The 21,494-nt window shown below is 42.3% G+C and overlaps 1 protein-coding gene across 3 annotated transcripts in view; it reads right to left on the bottom strand.

The window, feature by feature from the left end:
* The window catches only part of scube1 (signal peptide, CUB domain, EGF-like 1), a 73,310-nt gene that overhangs the window by 22,153 nt on the left and 29,663 nt on the right, over positions 1 to 21,494 (bottom strand). For 2 of the 3 annotated variants that reach the window (XM_079655201.1, XM_079655200.1), the window contains exons 5-8: positions 16,834 to 16,962; positions 14,234 to 14,350; positions 9,411 to 9,500; positions 3,249 to 3,365 (exon numbers count right to left, since the gene is read on the bottom strand). In XM_079655201.1, the coding sequence (XP_079511327.1) occupies positions 3,249 to 3,365; positions 9,411 to 9,500; positions 14,234 to 14,350; positions 16,834 to 16,962 (453 nt within the window). The remainder of the gene's footprint in view (positions 1 to 3,248; positions 3,366 to 9,410; positions 9,501 to 14,233; positions 14,351 to 16,833; positions 16,963 to 21,494) is intronic. The other variant, XM_079655202.1, reaches the window with a different exon arrangement.

The following is a 21,494-nucleotide window of genomic DNA, read 5'->3' on the forward strand; positions in this document are numbered from 1 at the left end:
GCGTCTGTCATCGTGAGAGGCTGAACCGACTCGTCTGTCAGCGCAGATGAAAGGGCGTTTATCGGACTGGTGGGTTTTAAACATGCCCTACATAGTTTATATTGAAATGATTATGATAGACAGGCACGGCAGGGCACATCCCCTTGGCTCTGAAGCAAGGTAGATACAGACAGGGAGAGAGAGCCGGGTGGAGAGGGAGCTGTCTGCCTCTATCAAGCAATTTAGTGGCACATTAGATGAGACCACCTCACAGCGTGGCACTTATCCAGCCGCTAACTACTATGTTCAGTAAACTACTAACTGCCGGCACTTATACTACAGTCTGTGCAATACATAACACAACTGTGATAACATGTGCCACCAGATCTGCTACATACCTACACATGTACACACAGATAGGCTTCAGCGGGATATATTGATTAGCACTGCGGGTCTTGGAATTGACTGAATGCTGTTATTCTGTCCTCATCAATAAAGAAAGAAGTAAAGCACAGTGATCTAACAGCAAGATGGGACGCCCTTTGAGTACATTAGGGTAGGGGTTGAAGGGCCCGACAATTTCACCGCAACTTCCGTTATTCAAATCCAACCATGGGACCTTTTTTTGCACACCATCCACCCTCATTTACTGTCAGCATTATACCGCATTTGGTTGAACAGATCCTTTGAAGTGAATGGGAAATATGAAGTGTGATACATAATGATGAAAACAAAAAATGGATAAGGGCAGTAAACCCATAATTCTAATTTATTTGTTCATCTTAACCCACAGCCAAGATCTTTTGACAGTCTATACTTGTAGAACATCATAGTCTTGGTCTCGCTGAATTATTGGAGGGTGTCGGACAGCATGAATGTGTGTGTACAGAGAAGTGTTTAGTTTGCATCAGTTTGAGTGTGAGTCCTCCTGGGTGATGGATACTGATCGATGTGCGCTGCCTGCTCTGTGTCTCTCTGCACTGATCCCTGCTTTGGGATTTATGAAGCCTGGGGGCTGATCCACATCCAAATTATGTGGGCGGGGCACAGCTGGACTGCACTCTTATCAATCTTCCCCACTCAACTCAAGCCCAAAAAAAGGGGGAAACTTTTCATTTTTCTACCACTGTAAATGCTAGGTGTTTTCAAAACCACATATCACCTGGGGAGACAAAGTGGAAGTGTCGGGCCTAAATCTGACATCAGAGCATGCCTTTCAGTAGACAGTACTACTATATGGGTTGCTAGAGCCGAATGGATTGCCGCATGAACATGGCTTTTACATTTTAAATATGTAATGTCCTCACATGAAATATTCATCAAAGTCTGAGCGAAACATTTCCATGTAAAGGAATTACATTACATTACATGTCATTTGTTAGACGCTTTTATCCAAAGTGACTTAAATACATTCAGTACTGTGGACAATCCCCACAGGAGCAATTTGGGGTGAAGTGTCTTGCCCAGGGACACAACGACAAGCTGACTGCAGTGGGACTCGAACTAGCTATCCCCTGATTCGAAGTCCAGCACACTAACCACTGAGCCACAGCCTCCCGGAATGTTGGTCTGGATGGATGTAAACGGTCTGCAAAGGCTATAATCCAAAAGTTTGTCACAAACACTCGTGCTTCTATTGGTACGCGCTCCAACGCATTGTGAGTGATAGGCTAAGGGGCGGTAAATCCTTAAGCCGTTGACCAATCACAACAGAGCCAGGGGGGAAAGAGGTGCTGCAGCACAGGCAGTATGAGAAAATTAAGGCACCGAAAGCATGTAAACATGTCATATTAGAGGCACACAAAACGAATATGAAACCTGAACATTTGCATAAAATGACCTATTTAACTCACAGTTTATCATTGTTACCATAAGGATGAAGTTCCCTTACCTGACCCTAGCCCCTAACCCTAATCATGACCTTTCCCAGAACACAACGTGCACAAGCTTAACCAAAACTATATTCATAGTAGCCTTTAGTGAGGACCCGTTTCATTTGCAATGAAGAAGTGTTTTCAAGCTTGATAAGAAAGTAAAAGGATAATATAATTATGATTATCATGTTGCATCCTTTTGTTTAGGGAAATTAGGAGCCGACTGATTTGTCGTGTTCGTCTACTTTAGTATATATGCCGATCTACAGCTGGATGGTGCTGTCTGCGTGTCCTGGCTGAAAGAGAGTGGCTGGGCAGCGTGGGCCTCACTGTTCAAACATCTTAAAGTTTGCTGATGCGTCGTCTGCCTGCCATGCCTGAGACAGCTCCGGTTCCAGGATTTCACACACTTACATGCCACATTCTCAAACTGCCTGACACTCACTGCAGAACACACTCCAGAACATACACACATACAGTATTATACAATTTAAAAAGAGCACGCTCGGATCACACGAGGACTGCAGATCCTGACAAAGAGTCATGTCACGTCACATAACCTTGTTGCTGTGACGATTCCTTGACCATGTCTGTCAAATGGTTGAGCCCCACAACTCCATCTCTCCATATCCATACAGAGAGGAGGAAGGAGGTGTAGCATCCAACACCATACAGTACATGTACTGTACATGTGGCAGATTATATACAGACATACATATTCATTACATTGTACATATCATCGTCACTGTGAACTTTTGCATATCCTCCTATATTAGCCAATATCTTTGACGCACTAAACTTTCTTTGTGTTTTTATTTGTAATAGTATCTTGATAGTGTCTTATTTATTTCATCGTATTGGTCTATTGTTTATTGTATGCACGAAACGCCAAGGCACATTTTTTGTTAGTGTAAATCTACTCGACAATAACAATTATTCTCCTTCTTTGGTAAGACAATAGCCAGGTGTCCACAACCTTCTCACTGCTGCTTCGCCCTGAGGAGATAAAGCACTGCTGCCAGAGTTTGAACCCACGGGTCGGCCTCATTGAGCGGGGCTGTTTGTTTGGAAAAGAACCACAACACTACAATTATATGTTTGGGAAGTTCTGGCCCACGCTTCGGCAGCCCTCTCCTCGGACCACTGTCATTGACGTCAGCAGCAGGTTGGTGGAAGCATAGAAAAAGCCCAGAGGCATATTCAAAAACAACAGACTGTGGCAGTGACCACGACCGACGCTGTGTGAAGTTGGAAGTGAAGCAGATGGCTGGGGTGTGGTTTGGTCTAGGTAACTGAAACGCTTACACAGTGCCCAGAGTGCTCAGTGATCAGCAGCTGTAGACCTTTGCTCATACAGCAGGCTTGAAGGCATCAGAAAACATTCAATTTACTGACCTTTGCAGGTTTTGCCATCGGGCTGCAGAGTGAATCCCACGGGGCAGCTGCAGCGCACCCCTGTGGCGGTGTCTTTGCATGTCCTGTCACAGCCGCCATTGTTCACGGCGCAGGTCTCTGCAGATGGCGGGACAGAGATGGAGGAAGAGAAAGAGAAGAAGGGGGTGTTAACATGTGACCCCTGCTTCTAAAACAGCATCAAAAAGAAACAAGGGACACTGAAGGTGATGTGGGTTGAGAGAAAAGGTTCATGCAGTGGAAAAATACACAACAAACAGCACAGTAATGTTTCTTGCGGTTTCACAACACTCCAAAGATAAAAAAAAAAATTTTTACGAAGATAATACAGTGTTCATAAACTCAGAAAGTCACAGTAAATATTTAGGTGAAAAAGTATTTGGCTCAATGGTTGGTCCTGTTTCAAAATGTGACAAGAAATCATCGTTAACACAAAAAGGGAAAGGGTTAATGTAAGTAGATGGAAAAATAAAGTTAGTGCAAGGTTGAGTGCTGTAAGTCTAGAACACCTCCCGGCAGCACCGGCGTATGTATATTTTAGTCCAGAAAAATGTTTTTGTACGTGGCGCAGATAAAGGTTTGCTGGGACTTGTGGATATTGCCTGAGCTGATCCCAAAACCAACAGGAGCTCATGGTAACTCTAGCTCACCTGCCCAGCCACTGTTGCTTTAGCAAAGCTCGGTACACACTTTCCCAATAGGCCTCCAAAAGTGCTGAGGAGGCTGACATTTGACGTTGACTCATGTCTGTTGAAAGGGATTTAATAAAACTACACCTAATAAGGAAGTTTCAGTTAGTAAATGTTTGGTTATTGGTGGGTTTGACTTCAATCATTTCAGAGAAAATTGTACATTTTGCTGCTGAAGGTACAAGGGGTAAGAGTTGAGATATTCCACTAGTTATTGGGCTTTTCAAACCTCCATCTGAAACCCAACAGGTCCCATTTATAAATACACCATCATAACAAAAGTTGGCTTTTGAAATTCAAAGGATTGTTCCAGCAACATGTAAATCGGGGACGTTACTCTCCTTTTTGGCAGCTTCTTCCCATTTAATTAAAGTGGCAGGATTGTGTGTGCCTACGAGGAGAAGTGAGGAAATAGGAAAAGCCTTTTCAGGCGTGCAAACACATTCACATCTAGAGGTCAATTCATTAGCATAAAGCATTCTGTCAAGAAACAGGAAGGTATTTGTGGGGTTGTTTGTGTTTCTTCATGTGGCTCCAAACAGCGTCAATCTGTTTTCTAGCCTGCATTTGTTCCTTGCTGTGTTTATCCTTGAAAGCTCTGTGTTCATCACACGCAATGTCTTTCATGTCTCGTTCTCTCTGGGAACGTTCTGAGACCAGATATCAAACTATTTTGTCATTCTGAACTGTCTTACGAGGGAGGATAAGGGCCACATGTGCATTTTCGAAGATTAAAGTAAAAAATGTAGTTTTATTTCCAGAATTCAGACTTTCTTCTCAGAAATTTGACGATTTTCTTAGAATTCTGAGATTAAACTGAAAGTTCTGATTTTGTTTGTCAAAAAGTTTTTGTCAGGATTCTGATTTTAAAGACCCTAATCTTCCGTATTGTCTTAAATGGATTTGTTATTTAAAAAAATGTTGCAGGAGGCTTCACAGAGTTTGTGTTTGAGTAGAAAAACAGCAAAGGGCAAGGCTGTAAGTAGACACTAACCGTAACCCTCATTTAAACAGTCTGTCTGACAGGGTTTGGTCCTGTATGATACAACAGAAGACCCCTGTCCCATCTCCTCTCCCCAGCTTGGGTCCCTGTCCGTCTGCGTGAGAATTAAGGTTATATGCCTGCGCAGGTGCATACAGTCAATAAGACTTTTTGTGTTAGTGTTAAGGTACATGTGCATGAGCGTGGGCTTGATGTGAGTGGAGGTGGTGTTTGAGGGTCAGAGTGATTTATACAGAGTACAGTTGGCCCTATCATTAGGTGAGGGTTGAACACAGTCCTGCTCAGCGCCCCAGCCTCAGGCCAGACTGAGAAGGGGAACACAGAAGCACCGCCGAGCCTGATTGATGTGCTGGACAAGCCCCTTATAACCCCCTCGGCCCCCTCTCCAAGCCTCTACACTCTCCATATAACCCTGCATATTTCTATCCCAGCCTGTCTGAGTGTGTGTGTGTGTTTGTGTGTGCGCAGCATATATCTGCTTGTTACTTCGATGTCATGAGGGCTGGAATCACATATGATGGATTCTAAACTCATACTGTATTTTTCCTCTGGGTGTCTAATGTTAGATCAGTCTTGTTTGGTGTTTTGTTTTTTTCAACACCACACTTGCAAAAGTTGGGGTATTCTCTGTTGACACGGTCCACAATGTGAAGGCTACAATTGCTAAATTGTTGATTATGTGTCAGAGTAACTGAAGCAATGACACATATTGAATGTGGATTTTAGGTCATATATGTTGATATATTCATATATGTTTTTACACAGTTGTCTAGTGTGATTGTGGCAAAGATTACATGAATAGTTCAACATCTTGCAAAATACCAGCATCTTGTAAGTTACCATCCAAACTATTAATAGAGAAACCTTACTTCACATTAAGACTCCATTAAGTCACCCGTCCGAGAAATATTCTGTAATACGACAATATGTAAAGAATAAGATGTAAGTAGGCTGACTTTGTTACATTTTAGACTGAGCCAGGCTAGCTGTATATAGGCTAAACTTAGCTAATAGCTTGCTGGCTCAAACATAATTTTTACAGAAACATGACTGGAATCAATGTTCTTATCTTACTCTTAGCAAAAAAGTTTAGTGTATTTCCCAAAATATGGTGGTATGAATAAAAAAAGGCCCAATGTCTATTCTAGGGAATTGACTGTTGAGTCAGTTCACAACTTTTCCATTTCCACTTTGATTTAATGAACATGTTTGATAATGTTTCTTGAAATGCTACTGTTGCATGTATCTCACATGTTGTCTGAGTATTAGTTAATAATGTTCATTTTTTAATTATAATTTTTATTTGTAGACTATAAAGACCACCGATTGGGTGCTTTGACTCAAGATGAAATCAATTTGAATGGAGAAAGGAAAAACGTGGCAGCATATTCAGAAGATGATGCAAAATGTTAAGATTTCAGGAGAGGGGGAGGCTGCCGAAATGAAAGCAACCCAACACAACTCTCCTCTTGCCGATTGAACAAGGTCAGCAACTGCATGTTAACGGATGACAATATGTCAGCAAGGGGAAGAGGAATGAGAGGAAAAACTGTATGGATACACATGTCCGTCGTCTTCTCATGGAACTGCTGACTTTTTCCAAGAGAGGACACATGTTCTATTGATTAAAGATGGAAAGCATGAGAGGGAAAACTATGTGCACTGTGTGTACTAAAGCATCATGCCAAGTCACTAACTGTTGGAAAAAAGGTGAGAGGGGCACGATCATCTGTCAGCTCTCAACAAGATCCCCTTTTGCCCCGTGATTGGCATCTAAATCAGCTGTCAGTCAGCATAGCTCTGGTCTGCAATCCCGCTATATAGATACACCTACTGTGAACACACAAACACACACATCAGCTTAGCTCCATCTGTCCAGAGGTGATGGTTTATTTGGAGTCCAGAGCCAATGTAGCACCAGTGAGTCTCTCTTTTGACACTTCGTTCACATATGTGCAGCACCTGGCTCCTGAATTTTCTTCAATAGCAACGTCATGAAATGTCTCAGAATTACTTTTCATCAGATCGCCCACACTTCTTCTGTCCTATTTCCCTTCTGGCTTGCTCTCAAGGTTTCTCCTTTTGTTATCTCACCACCGCCTTCTATTAGAGCTCCGGTCGCAGATCCATTTGTCTAGGATCGGCACGTTGTCTGTGCTGTGTGATGGCAGCGAGTGCACAGGCAGGAGTACCTCGTGTCAGAGGAATCAGACTGATAGCTATGTCAAATCTAACATGCTGCTGCTGTTCAGGCGGTGCCAGTGCAGCATCGGGATGGACTCTATGCTCTTAACAACCCCAGGCATGGACATGTGTTTGTTCATGCACACTGATAACTTCCCTCAGGGTTGAGTATTGGGGTAAGTGGTGGCCCTTGATTAAAAGTAATGATAACAATAATAATCTGTGATTAATCATGAATAGTCAAAAGCTGTTTTATTTTTGCTTTATTGTAACATCTCAGCTTAGTTTAAATGATTTCTTAATTATTGGCATGAAGTCCAAACATTTTCTGACACCTAGCTGAAGCATCTTCAAAGCGGCTGTCACAGTGAATAACTGTGATAACCCTCTGTATAATGTGTGCGACACACGGAATGTGTACTTGGTAGTATTTTTTATGCCAGCTTCACATCGTTAGCACTATTTGTTCCCACAATGCCTCCGCTTTCTTTTCGTTTTTACTGCCATGCAATTCAATTCCAACCCCAACCCTAACCCTAACTTGAACTGTACTGGATGTACAGTATGGGAGGCACTTAGGGTCAAACTTGGTAATGTGAATTATTTGTGTAATTTTTCTAATTTCATTTTCCTTAACGTGGTAAGCTTTCCAGATCAATTGCAAACTTTAATGTGGTAACATTTGAATTATTCAGGGTTCGAAACTGCAAATTGCTGAACCGCTCAGGATGTGTAGTGGAGCTTTCAGGAAAAGATGATGGATTCCACCAAGCTGAATATAAGTTTCACATTTATCAACTTCTATGTTGAGTGGCCAACTTGAACAAAGTTAGGCTGTTTAGGCTAACATGACTTTGTTTTTTGTTTCTGTTTGTGGACAGTTCTGAGATTCAGACCTCAACACATTCAGAAAGACTGGATAATGGGAATCTGGATGGCAGTGTCCTCAAAGCCTTTCTCACACTGCATGACTTGCCAAAGGTGCTACTGAGGCTGGTGCTATTGTAGACAGTTTTATTTGAAAGAAAAACCTGAGGATTTTTCCAGCGTAATTTGCAGCAAGTTGTAAATGACGTTACAAGAGGAGCACCATCAGGAAAGGTGACATGCTGGTACAACAGGAAGTGAAACAGGGTTTAGTGTGGAGTCAGGAGACTTCTATATTCAAGGTAAATAAAGGAGAAGAGAAAAGAACAAAGAGGTATAATAAAGATGAGGAAAAACAAATTCTCCATTCTTCCTTCGAGCCACATTGGCCGGAACCTGCTGAAATAAAATTGTAAATTAATTGACTGCAGACTGTACAGCACATCAGTTTGGAGTTCCAGATATTGGGGTGCAGGGGAGGAATGATGGGTTGAAGATCTGAAAAGAAAAGTGGCAGGGTCCAGTCCTTCAGGAACCAAATAATGCCCATCTCGTTTATTTTTGTATAAGTTCTCGATGTTGCACTTTTCAACAATAGCCATCCTTTACAGCAGAAACCGAACCTGAAAACCATCCTTAAAAACAAAGGTAGCATTGGACTGTTGCTTTTATTCGCTCGACTTTACTGCCCCTTCAGAAGATTGTGGTTTTGAGAACAGGCTGCCAAGTACAGTGTAAAACGTTTATGGGGCAACCATGGGGTAAGCTTGGTCCAGAACGTTATTTTACAAAATTGGTGGTCTATTAGGGGAATGGAACACATACATTGTACAGTAAAGCTGCATTCACATGACAAGCGGTAAAACGGCTCTGTGCTGTCGTTGATGTTGTGTTTCGACCCTCAGCGTCGCGAATCGTACGAAATTGCGAGCAGTTCTTGATTGCTGTTGACTTTTTGATGCACAACCAATCAGATGACAGCTGTGCTAAGCGGCGCAAGCTAACAAGGGAGGTACCCATAAAAACAAAACGTATCTGGTGCTTTCACCGCAAGGCTCTGCACCCAACCTCACAGTGAGCAAAGAGCGAATCATGTGAATGCGGCTTAAGGTGCGACATGGAAAGCAAATGTTAGTCATCGAGAAAAACCTTTAGTAGTTTTAGGAAGGACCACTTCAAAGGAAAACAGGGACTTCTTTCACTTTGTTTTCATCACGTAAGGTACAGAAGCAACAAAACGGACTGTGGGAGACACAGTGGGCATCATCGGATTACAAAAAAAAGAATGTTAACAAAATAAAGACAGAGAGGAGGACGAGGAGGAGGAACGGAGAGGAATGGAGTCGGGGATACAAGCACAAGCGCCATGGCAACACATAGAAAGAGGAAGAAAAGAGTTACCCATAAGTAGCCGCCGTTTCACCCGCTTGTCCACATCAGCTACTGACGTGGCATTGAACTCAGAGCTCTCAATTGCAGCCTCATCTTTCTCTAAAACACAAGTGACAAGGGGACAAACAGTGAGCAGCAGGTTAATGAGAAGCCCAAATGACCAGACCTTCAGCCCCTCTTGGTGTTTGAGCAAAAAAACCAAAGCCAAGAAGCAAGAAGCGATGAGGAAGCGCCAAAATCCCTGTTAGAGTGTTAATCCCCAAACAAATGATAAATCCCCCAGAGCAAACAAAAGAACAAAATAAAATAAATGAAATATTGGTATCAGTGTGTAGCTCACAAAATGAAGCGGTAGATAGGCAAGAAGGTAGGTGGGGAGGGAAGGAGATTGAGGACTTACGTGAAAAAGTAAACCAATAAAAGATGGTTAGAGGTGTGGGGGTTTTAGGGATGGAATGAGGTTGGGGTGAACATTAACGGGGATCTTAAATCTTATGTTGACGTTACTGTTTGCAGATGGAGTTTCTGTCTTCCGTATCAAACAGCCACACTTTCTCAGCAATGATTCCCTTGCGTTAGGATGGAGGAGGAAGACGAGAAAGAAAGGGAGGGGAGGATACTTGTCCAACCTTTCCAAGACAAGCTGTCTTAAATGTTGGAACAGAGACGGAACCAAGTTGTAATGATGACAAAATGAGGTGAAGGGGAGGAAGACGAGAGGTCGAACAGCAGCGAGAAGTGATCAAACAACCAAGCAATGACAAGATTTTTGAGTGAAATGATGAACAGAGAAGAAAAACAGATAGCGAGGTAGAAAAGGAAAGGCAGAATCAGTCCCATCATGGCCCACAATGGGAGAGCTATATGAGGGACAAAGGGGTGCACACACTGAGAAATGGGGTTTGAAGGGGCAGTGCAAGGAGGGCATGCAGAGAAATAAAAAGGCAGGAGGGGGTAGTCTGGGGGCAGCGCTGGTTGCCTGTTTGTCTATGGAACACATCACAACTGGCTTTAACAGTTAACGCTGGAAGAACCACAATCCAAAATGTGGGCAGCGGAGCGGGGGGGGGGAGGGGGCTGAGGTCGGAGGGTGGCCCTGACGATGGTTGTAGAAAGGGTTAAGATGGCATGCATGTGGTGCGTTGAGGATGGTGGGTTTTACGTTATCGAGGAGGGAGGCGGCCTTTCATTTGGGCCTGAGTCATTAGGGCCTGAATGAGCATCTCTTCTTGAATAGACGCCACTTGCCGCTATAGGACTGGGCTTTGATGTATACACTCAGTCCTGAGGTTGGTGAGGGGGTGGATATGGGGGTAATTAATGTTCATTCCATTCCCCGGCCCTGTCCCGCTACGGTTTTCTCTCTCTCCTCTCGGGAGCTTGATGGACAAAGTGGAGGACTCTCTGAAGTACACTCAGGGATGAATGGAGGCTTTCTGGTGCTCGGCTAACGAGTGAAATGTGGCTGTATGAATGTGTGCGTGATTGTTGAATTGAGAGCTTGGGCATACCAGTCCGTGTGCTTTTGAGCGTCTGCTTTCTTAAGTGTGTGAAAAAATCTGTCACGGAGGGAGATAAAATGTGTGTGTGGATGTGTGAGCCTGGTTGAGAAGGGGTGGGAAGAGAGGAGTCCCTGCCACTCACTTCTAAAGAGTCTACAGGGCTAAGCAGTGGTCTGAAGCCCACAGAGAGGGGAGTGATTAGAGAGCCAGACCACAGGACATGGAGGGGGGAAGAGTTAAACTACAACTAGGAGGAGAATGGTAAACACCGATGCACTGGGAAAAACAACAACACAAGGACCAGGGTCACTATAAACAACAACAATAACAAAAAACAAAATGTTATTCAATTCCAAAAAGGGTAAAAAAATAAATTAAAAAATAAAACGAAACCACAAAAAAAAAGGGAAACCATACAAGTGCAGGGCAGGCTCTCCCATGCAGATGGACAAGCAGACAAACACACACATGATTGGACGGATTAGTAAAAGAGGAGGTGGCAGACACTTGGACGATATGGCACATGTGAGTGGACAGAGGCAGTAGAAAGAAGGGTTAGCGATGCAAGCCCCTGCCTCTCTATCAGGGAGTATGGAGCAAGGAAGGGGGCTGATGGATGGGGATGTTGTTGTCGGCAGGTTTGTGGTTCTTGCTTTGCTTTTTTGTGTTCGGGAGGTGGAGGATGAGGAGGTAGAGAGAGAGGTGGAGGAGGAGGAGTAGGGTTAGGTTTGCTTTTGAGGGAGCTTAACCTAAGATCAGGCTGCAATTGAGATGTCCGCTTTTAGCCACAACGTCTAACACGTGGCCCTTGACCCCTGACCCCTGTACCGTACCGCCCCACCCCAACAGCACCCAGAGCCAGTCTTTTCTCTTGTGCACTGAGGATTTATCCTTTCAATCCACCTGAATTGAGTTTTAACATGGATGCTCAGACAAGACAGGCAATCAGGAAGCAGCAGGAGGAGGAGGAGGAGGAAGAGGAGGAGGAGGTCGGAGGAGCAGAGGGATAGCACTATATAGTAAGAATAAAGGAAAGGTGGGGACAGGTGGGTCCATTGAGCAATTGGGACACCCAGTCCGAAGACCTTTCTCTCGTCAAATAAAATAGAGATAGAGAGAAAAAACACAAGACATTTGGAAAGAAGGGAGGGTTCTCTCTCGTTTTTATCCTATCTTCTTCTTCGCAGCCTTTTCCTCGATGGTGTGTTCTTCTTTAAAGTAGCTGGAAAGAAAAAGGGGTTAATGGCAGTCAAAACCTAGCAGCACAGCAAACTGCTCGTGTGTTGATAGAGACAGAGGGAGGTGTTTCCAGTGTACGGACAACAGGAAGGACAGCACATCAACATCAGATCATTGTGTGTCCATGGTTTTATCAACAGCATTCAGACATCATTCTGTGTGTTCGTGTTTTTCAGTTCACAGCATGAATGAGTGTGTGTGGTTTGGTTGTGCAGGTGGTTGCAATCTCACATGTAACGATGTGTTTAAACGCATTTCCACTTTGTTTTCTTTGGTTGAAACCACAAGGAATTGTTGACTTCTTCTTTTGTTGGTTCATTGGGATCTCGCTGTCCAATTACAAATGAACCACAACTTGTAAACAAAAGTCACATGGACTGAAGCGGCTCACTAATTGGCAGAGATTAGGTGACCCATAATCTTGGTGGGTTAGCGATTCTGGCAGTAGGGGAACACTTCAGTTCCTACCACTACGATAACTGGAGGTTATCACTTTTGGGGAAAAACATTAATTAATTTAGGGTACAACTTTGATTATTTGCTGCTTCAATTCTTAACTTGAGGATGCAAAGATGCAGAATCGATCAACACCTTCGATGTGCTTCATGTATTACAGCCCTTGAGGCCAAACTACAACCACTGTGACTGGAACCAGCTGCAGTGGGCTGGCTAAGGTCATAAATGTGGTGATGAAATGACTGTAAGACTTTACAAATGACTAATAACATATATATCAGCAAAAACAAGGCGGAAAAGAACAGTTATGAAGAACTCCACTTACCTTGAACGCTTTTATTTATCCTTTAGCGATTAAAACAATTGCAAGACAAAAATCAATGTCCATTATGTGAGAGCTAGGATGTCCTCAGCATGTTGTGGAGTCAACTGAGTTCTGACATGAGGAATGGAGTATCAGAGTGGGTATTGATACATTCAAAAGCAACTCACTTTCAAACATGTAACACAGGAGTAACGTTATGGCCCCAATGGATCATTCAAGAGGCTTTTCGCAATGCAGCCCACCTCTACGGACTTTATATCCGATGTGCGACAGCTACACAATCTGAAAACCCTGAGAGGCTGTGCTCAGGGCAAGAAAGCCCAAACACCCGGTTCCCAATCGAGCTTCTACGTTGACTCTTTGGGTATGATAAGGTGAAGATAACCCTTGATAAGTAGTTTTTAAAATGGTCTTAAATGAAACAAGGTGCTCTCAGTATGCAAATCAGCTAGTTTAAAATGTGTGCATCTACTGAGAGCAATCACTGTCATTTGAAATAAATGATATGATAATAAAACATATTTGAATGTGACTCTGCATTAATTGTTGATTTAAGGATTTTCACAATTAAAAAGATTGATGATTTAGTTGATAAAATATGTGTTCTTTTCTAAATCTACTGACAACCTCACTACCGTGTTTCTGTTGGGTTGAACATAATATGAGTATCTTAGCACGTTTGATGCAGCATTAAGTTAGCAAGAACCTGGAAAAATGGTTGATTTAATAAGGTCTAATTCTTATTCTTTATCGCTGAGAAGCTCACACTTGAGTGTTACCCATGTCATTTTTATGACTGAAGATTGATTCTAACTGTAAATCAGTGTGCATCAATCTGTTAAAGTGCTGTTTCCCTCAGTATCAAGGGAAGAAGAGAGGAATGGTTGTGGAGCTCGGAGACGATCTATCTTTCAACTGTCCAACTCCAGCCCCCGAACACACTTCCACATTCTGTTACTTTGCTTCTTTTATCAGCCTTGCTACACCGACACGGTCATGGCCTTCTATCATACAACAGATGTTACAGTCAAACAGCTGCGGGGGCTTCAGGGTGTGTGTGTTTGTGTGTGTGTATATGTGTGTGTGTGTGTGTGTGTGTGTGTGTGTGTGTGTGTGTGTGTGTGTGTGTGTGTGTGTGTGTGTGTGTGTGTGTGTGTGTGTGTTTGTGTGTGTGTATGTGTGTGTGTGTGTGTGTGTGTGTGTGTGTGTGTGTGTGTGTGTGTGTGTGTGTGTGTGTGTGTGTGTGTGTGTGTGTGTGTGTGTGTGTGTGTGTGTGTGTGAACTGGGAAGACTTCTTGGTTGTCACTCACCGATGCAGGTCTTGCTGTCTGAGTGCAGGGCGTACTTCTGATGGCAGCCACACACCGGCCCTGTGTCTGTGTCATCGCATGTGTGCTGGCAACCGCCGTTTCCATAGTTACACGTCACTGAATACAACACACACACATTCCTGGCTTGTATATCATGCGCAAAACATGGCTCGTGACATTTTAAAAGGTCCACTCATTCTTGATTTAGTTTTAACAACAATATGGAGGGGGGCAGTAACGAAGACGCAACATGGATGCTGTATTGGATATATGGCTCGGGGTGACAGGTGGGAGAGGGCCATAAAAGGATGCAACGAGAGAGACGAAGGAGTGAATTAAGGAGAGAAGGAGAGATAAACAGAGAAAGGGTGAGTGTAATAAATATGGTCTTCAGTGATGGTTATATTATCCTAAATGTCTGTTTCTCTGTTTCTCTGTTTCTTAAATATATGTCCTTGTTAGTGCTCTTAATGCTGTGATGCAACAAAAGAAATCAGACTTGAATGTATTATCGTATGGTAAAAAGAGAGGACTACAGAGCAACAGAAATAAGATCAGGAGAAAGGGAGAATTAGATAGAGTAAGATGTATAAGAAAGATGGAGAAGGAAGAACAAAGATGGGGCGAGGGACAAAGATAGAGAGGATAAGAACATTTTGAAAATAATATGTTTATAGTGTTTGAAATTCTTTGGTAATATAACATCTGGTTCTATTGTTTGTAGCATAGAGACACCTTTTATATTTAACATTTAGTACAGTTAGTATTCTATTTTTTAACGGTTTTATGGAATAACATTTCGGTTTCTAAAACCACATTTTAAAAGATCTTTTAATTGCATGTTTTAAGCTTTTGATAGTTTAAGACACACAATCTGACTGGTTAGTTTCAGGAAAAGATCCTGGTTTGGGCACTACTTTAAGGTGAGTCCACCGTAAGTTCAAACTGGGTTCCATGCATTTTAAATATTCTTAAACAGGTTCCCAACTTCCTTGAAATCTCAAGGTCAAAAGGCAAAAAGAGGAAAATGAAAAGGGAAAGAGAAAATGTATAAGCTAACAACAAAAGGATAAGAAAATCCATCCATGGCGGAGAGATATGGAGAAAATTGTAAAGAAGAGATCATAATGCAGGGTCATTCCTGGAGCTTTTTCGAGTACTTGCAAACCCTTACGCAGCAGAAAATAAAAAGCTTTAAACTTGGCCGCAAAAACAGCCAGCTGGGAAGTACTTTTTGACGGGCCACAAACTATTGAGATGGGGTCTGCCATAGTAAACAGAATTGATTTGTCAAACTCAAACTATTTCAACAGTTTGTGATTCCTCCAATTTGTTAACCTCCTAATTTGCCTTGTTGACAGTTCTCCAGTGGGAAAGGGATAGAAAACTATTCAGATGAAGAGAAGAGAGGAGGTGAGAGATGAAATACAAAGAAAAAAAGGGTGTAAAGACGTGAGAGGATGTGAGAAACAGAACAAAAGAGGCCATAAGGAGAAAGGAGGGAAGATGTGTGCAGATAAAGCTAGCATTTCTTCCATCATGTCCTGTGCCACAGTGCTCATCAGGCCGTCACAGCACCGGGTCCCTGGCGTCTAATGAAATATTACCACAGCAGGTGACACATTAGAGCCCTTTCGGAGGCTTTCACAATCTTTACACTCTCAGCGTCTGAGAGGAGAACAAGATGTGATGCCAAACAAATTGTAACTAAAAGCTTATTTCCCCCCCCCTCAAAAACAGCAGCCCTAAATTCCATGGCTGCAGGCGCTCGGCGTGAAGAGTGAGAAACAGAGATGGAGCTGCGAGGGGGGAGTTTGAGACATGAATTCTCTCTCTACTGAATCCTTCAGCACCTTCGGCTTGGCCTGAAACGCTTAACTGATTTTGGTATTAAATGTCCGCCCTCATAATTTACCCCTGAAGGCCTACTGGATCTTGTCCATCATTGCTATTACAGATGTTTATTATTAAAACAGTTAAGATCCTTCATTGCACCAGTACGTAACCTCAATACAATCAGAAACAGAGTGTTAATACCTTGCTCCCATGTGAACTGTAAAAAGGAATGGACAACTAAATAGAGTGGTGCAGTGATGACATATTTCTGAAGGGCAACCCGGAAGTTAGCATCGACGGCTCCCTTCGTAAAAAAGCGATGAGATTTTACATTGGATTTCTAAATATTCCTGATTCCTGATGTTTCTGATACCTGAGACCATCTCTAGATATTAACACCACTTTTATTATTTTAGGGAACGTAAATGCATCGCCAGAAGAGTAAAAAATAACGAAGGGTAAAAACAAACGAGTGCTTTCCTTCACCACCGCTAAGCTAAAGGCGGCTAATTTTTGGCGGGATGATCGTTAACAGTCAAATGTAGTCACTTGTTAGCAACTTAGGATATTCCATCTAATGGCGTATTTGATGGCATAGAACAAAAACAACTTTTGTGTTGACCAAAGATCTTATTTCAAGCATCTAACCAGAAACATGTTACCAAAAAAACATTGACTTCAAGACGAGGGAACCAGAAAGTGGTTAAATGCTTACTCAATTCACTCATGGGGGGTGTTGCACTGAGGTTAGGTGTGATACGTACATATGCAGTCTTTCTGGTTTTTGTTCAGCTCAAAGCCAGGACGGCACTCGCACGACACCCCGCCCTTGCCTGGAGCCTCTCTGCAGATGTGGGCACAGCCGTGGTCCTTGTTCATGCAGTTCATCCCATCTGTTCAGGGGACAAAGAAACAGAGCTGAGGAACTGTTGTCTGACAAGTCATCAATTATATCATGGAGTAAGAAACTTCAAATCTAAATATTCACGACTGAACGAGCAACAGTGAGGTAAGAACACCTTTAGTTGTGATTTGGATTTTTAAAAAGTCAGATTTCTCAGGATTGTGTGGCCGTAGTTTGATCAGATTTGATTGACAGTGACCAAACAAACCACCAATTTCATATGTATTGCAGAGGATTACATGAAACCATATCCTACATCAGCACAGCTACCTTTAAACCAGCAAGTGAGAAACGCAGAAACCCCTTATTTGAACGTATCTACTTGGCAGATATTAATGTGTTCATGTAAGAACATTTCAGCCGAAGTGAGGAACTGATTTAGGAAGTACATTTTTAACATTTAACATTTTGCTTTCCCAAGATACTGTATATCTGTATGACTCTTTTGACACCATGCCTCCAACAGCCATACTGGATCTGCAGTTTTACAGAGCCTTACAGAGAGTTTCAGCTCATTGTTTTCATGTCTTGTACACTGCCACCAGCAGAAAACACAACACAGACATACTGGAGTTGAAGCCTAGCTGGACACAAATATGACTCCAAATGAATAATAACGTTGCTCTGTAACTGCTGGAAAGAAGGTGAAGGCTGCTGATGTCAAGGATTAAAATGTGACTTGACAAATGAGACAAAGCAAGAACTACAGGCACATTACAAAATAAAATATGAAAGAGTGGAACCCCTGTGGTATGAATTATGAAACTGCGAAAAAAATCAAGTTTATTGAACACCACATGTTTAAACAACCAAATGCAAAACAGAACAACACTTTTTATGATGTCGTATGTAAGATGAGTTGAGCCGTCTAACAGCCTGTTCTTTTTGCCTGGAACAGTGAGCACGGTCCTCAGGCTGAACAGCCAGCGGTCATCAAACCAATGTTTTCCTTTGTAATTAGAAACGACTTTTACCATTTCTGAAATCCCCACTCTCTCACACACTAAAACCCAGACACATTTCCTCTTCATCATCAGCACCAATAAAGCCCTCTGCCTAAATTTACGACTGTGCTTAGCCCATGTTTTCAGCGGTCACTAATCCGAGGCTTCGTCTTGTCACCGCTGACACGGCTGGCCCTCTTTCTATCCCTTCATACTTTCACCGGAGCCTGTTACATGTGGTCTCCTATCCCGGTGATTTGTAGAGCATGATGGGGCACTACTAGTCTAAATAGGCCAGTGTTTAAATCTTCATCAGCTGGAGGGAAAACAAGTAGGAGGAGGACCGAGGGCCAGTCTCTAGAGAGGCGAATAGGGAAGGAGAAGCCAGCCAAAGATATCACTGAGCTCTGGGAAGAACTGGAAAAAGTTAGTTTTTGGGGAGAGTGCAGTCGTCTACCTGTCATGGCACAATAGAATATCTTAACTTGCAAAAGACGGCTTCTTTCTCAGAGTTTTGTACGTGTTTTTAAAAGAGCTTTGATCCACTCACGAGCTGATCAATGTTCTAGATATTATGTTTCTTTTCTGATTTTGTTAGCTGTTCCATGACGTGAACTGACAGCCCAGAGGGAACATTGTGTTCCTCATGTCAGGAAAATGATGGGTCAGTTCTTCTTCAACGCACTTCTTTGGGACTTTTTAAATGAGTACTTATTATTTGAGACACTCCTGTTACAGGACATATTTATCTTGTTTTTCAGTCCATTGTCTTCAGTTCCATGCCAAAGTGTTTCGCGGTTAGGAGAGTTAGGAGAAATACATGAAACTTAATAAGAAATTGTTCGAAAAATCTCACCCGACACTGGCTTGAGTTTCAATAATCACGATACATGTATTAATTTCTTGCAAGAAAGGAACAAGCAGCCCCAAAAAACTGAAGTTTGAAGGAATTGAATTAATCACGTAACACCACAAAACGTACAACCTAAGACGGCACTACTTTTATCTACTTGAATGGAATAACATACGACACCTTTCCTTTACAACACTCTCAAATGAACTGACTGAGCCTAAATTCAGTCTGTCTGTAGAGTTTGAAAAGCTCTATTACACCGAGCATTTAGGGGAAATCTAAAAATCTTAATAGTTTATTCTGCTGCAGATAAAAATCCAAATGCCAGTTATGTGTATTTGGCTGTAAAGACCCCATGCTTGAGGATGCTCTCCAAACAAACCCAATCACCATGAGTAAAATGTAAGAAGTAAGAGACAAGTGTTTCAAATTAAATGAATGACATTTTAAGTAAAAAAGAAACACAAACAATAAGTGATTACCGCCATTGTCCTTATTTTCGCTATTTACTCACGATTTGCATTTGGTAGCACTCACCAAAAAGATTTGGTTCAAAGACACGCCCCTTCTCTGATCACCATGGTGAATAATGTCCCTTCATGGGGCCCAAGAGCGCTTCGAGTACCTCATTAAGGCGCCGTTTCTTCTAGAGAGTCTCCTTCACAAACAAAAAGTCCTTTCTTAAACACCGCCATTCTAGCTGTCCACTCCAACAGGACCATTCCATCAAAGTCCAAAATCAAAGGAGCCAAAGGAAATTGTGCAGTTACATGATTAACAAAAGATCAAACTAAGTCTACCCTTCTATTCAACGTTATATCATTCAGACAATATAGCATTAAATGTAGGCAGGTATTGATGCAGTTTTGCACTGTACAACTGACAGGGCAATGGAGCCAGGGGGTAAAAAAGTTTAAAAGTTTCCAAAAGCATTCATTGACCCTGTTTGAAAACTCATAAGAAAGTATCTACAATCAATTTAAACCTGGGAGAAGTCAAATAAACGGAGGCAGAGGGAGAAGGTGGACACAGCCCGGGACTCTGCACAATCGAGCCTAAAACAACAAACACCAACTGCGGCCTCTCAACGTGTCCGATGTGACGAGGCAGGGCGAGAGGGAGAGCCGGCTGCTCACTGACACGTTTACTCGTCAGAGCTGAAGAACCCACATGGGTCCCTGGATACATATTCAGCTGGATCTGATGTCCAACTCTGTTTGGATCAACATCAGATTTGACCTGCTGACACAAGGTGAGGAGTAGGAGTGGAATCAGGAGTTCACGACGTGCATGAGAGAAGGTTTTAAGTGCACTAAAAGTTAACGCTGCCATCCTCATACAACAGACCTGCAGGACAGAGGCTGCAGGGGAACAGATCAAGAGAATGGGCCACAAAGACCATGAGTAACAATACTTTGTTTTTATAGGCTGGCAACACCATACCCAGGTGTTAAGAGGTAAATTACATTTGTTTTTATTATCATTATAACTTTTTATTTGTTCATTTGTTTTTTCTCCAAAATAATTATACTTGTTCTCAAAACACAAACAATTAAAACGTATGTCTTTGAAGGTATGCCATATCAATGGTAGTTATTGTTTTTTAACTAAATGACCTCCTGCTCAACAATACAAAGCATAAAGCATGCAGACATGGCTGCACGGTCACATGAGCGGTCACCATAACATATAGAGCAGCACACGGACATAGCAAAATACAAATTAAACAAATATAAAGTGTAAATACCTGCATCATTCCTACCACACTCCTTCACAACTTTAACATATTACTGACTTTTTGGACAAGAAAATGCTGGCTGTGTTAACAAAATGAAAAAGATATGAGCACTTATAGTAGAGTTAAGGCCATTGTCCTTCTTTCTCTAACACTTAATACGAATTAAAAAGTGTAGAAACACAGGTGCTTGGGAAGATATAAATATAATCTTAAAAATAATAATCAAGTTATTGTTGCCGAAATATACTAACCAACTCTTAATTTATATAAATATCTGCATGTAAATATGTTATAGCTTTCCAAGCCTTTGAAAATGGGACATGAAAAGCAAACCACATGGCAGAAACACTAGGAACAGTTAATCTGGTTCAGAAACTTTTATTTAAAGGAAGCTCCAGTTTCAAACTGAAAGCAAGTGACCGTGATATTGGGTAGGAGATTCCTGTAATAATAAGGCGGCTAGTTGGATAGAGATGTCCCGTGATATGTAATGTAAGCTTGATCAATAATCCGTAAAGACCTGCCTTTTGATCGCCATTTTAGGAAGTCTTTTTTCGCATGTTGTAAAAATGCTGATAAAATGTCTGTAAACTAAAAACAGTAGCTACCACAGGTAAATGGAAACGTATCTCCAAGACAGATGGTATATTTTGGAAAAAGGTTGCCTAAAATGCCTCTTTAAAATAAAGTGGTGTTTATGTCCCTTTCAGTGGCAATCCTTCAGTGAGCAATGAAAATGGATTGAGATGGTTGACGTTTCCTTTTTTTTTCCAGCTGGAAGAGGGGCTGTGTTTTGATTGGAGAGGTCAGCAGGTTTAAAACTACTGAAGCTCCACACTGGGAGCCCAGCGGGTCCAGATAAAACACTCAGACACGTCTTCAGGGCCCAGCAAGAGCCGCTCTGTCTCTCACACAGTGTCTCCTCTGTTCCTCTGTCTCTTTTATTGCCCTCTGTCTGTCTTTCTCCTTCCCTCTCCCCTGCCTTT

The sequence above is a fragment of the Notothenia rossii genome (genome assembly GCF_949606895.1).
Source record: "Notothenia rossii genome assembly, chromosome: 10".
NCBI lineage: Eukaryota > Metazoa > Chordata > Actinopteri > Perciformes > Nototheniidae > Notothenia > Notothenia rossii.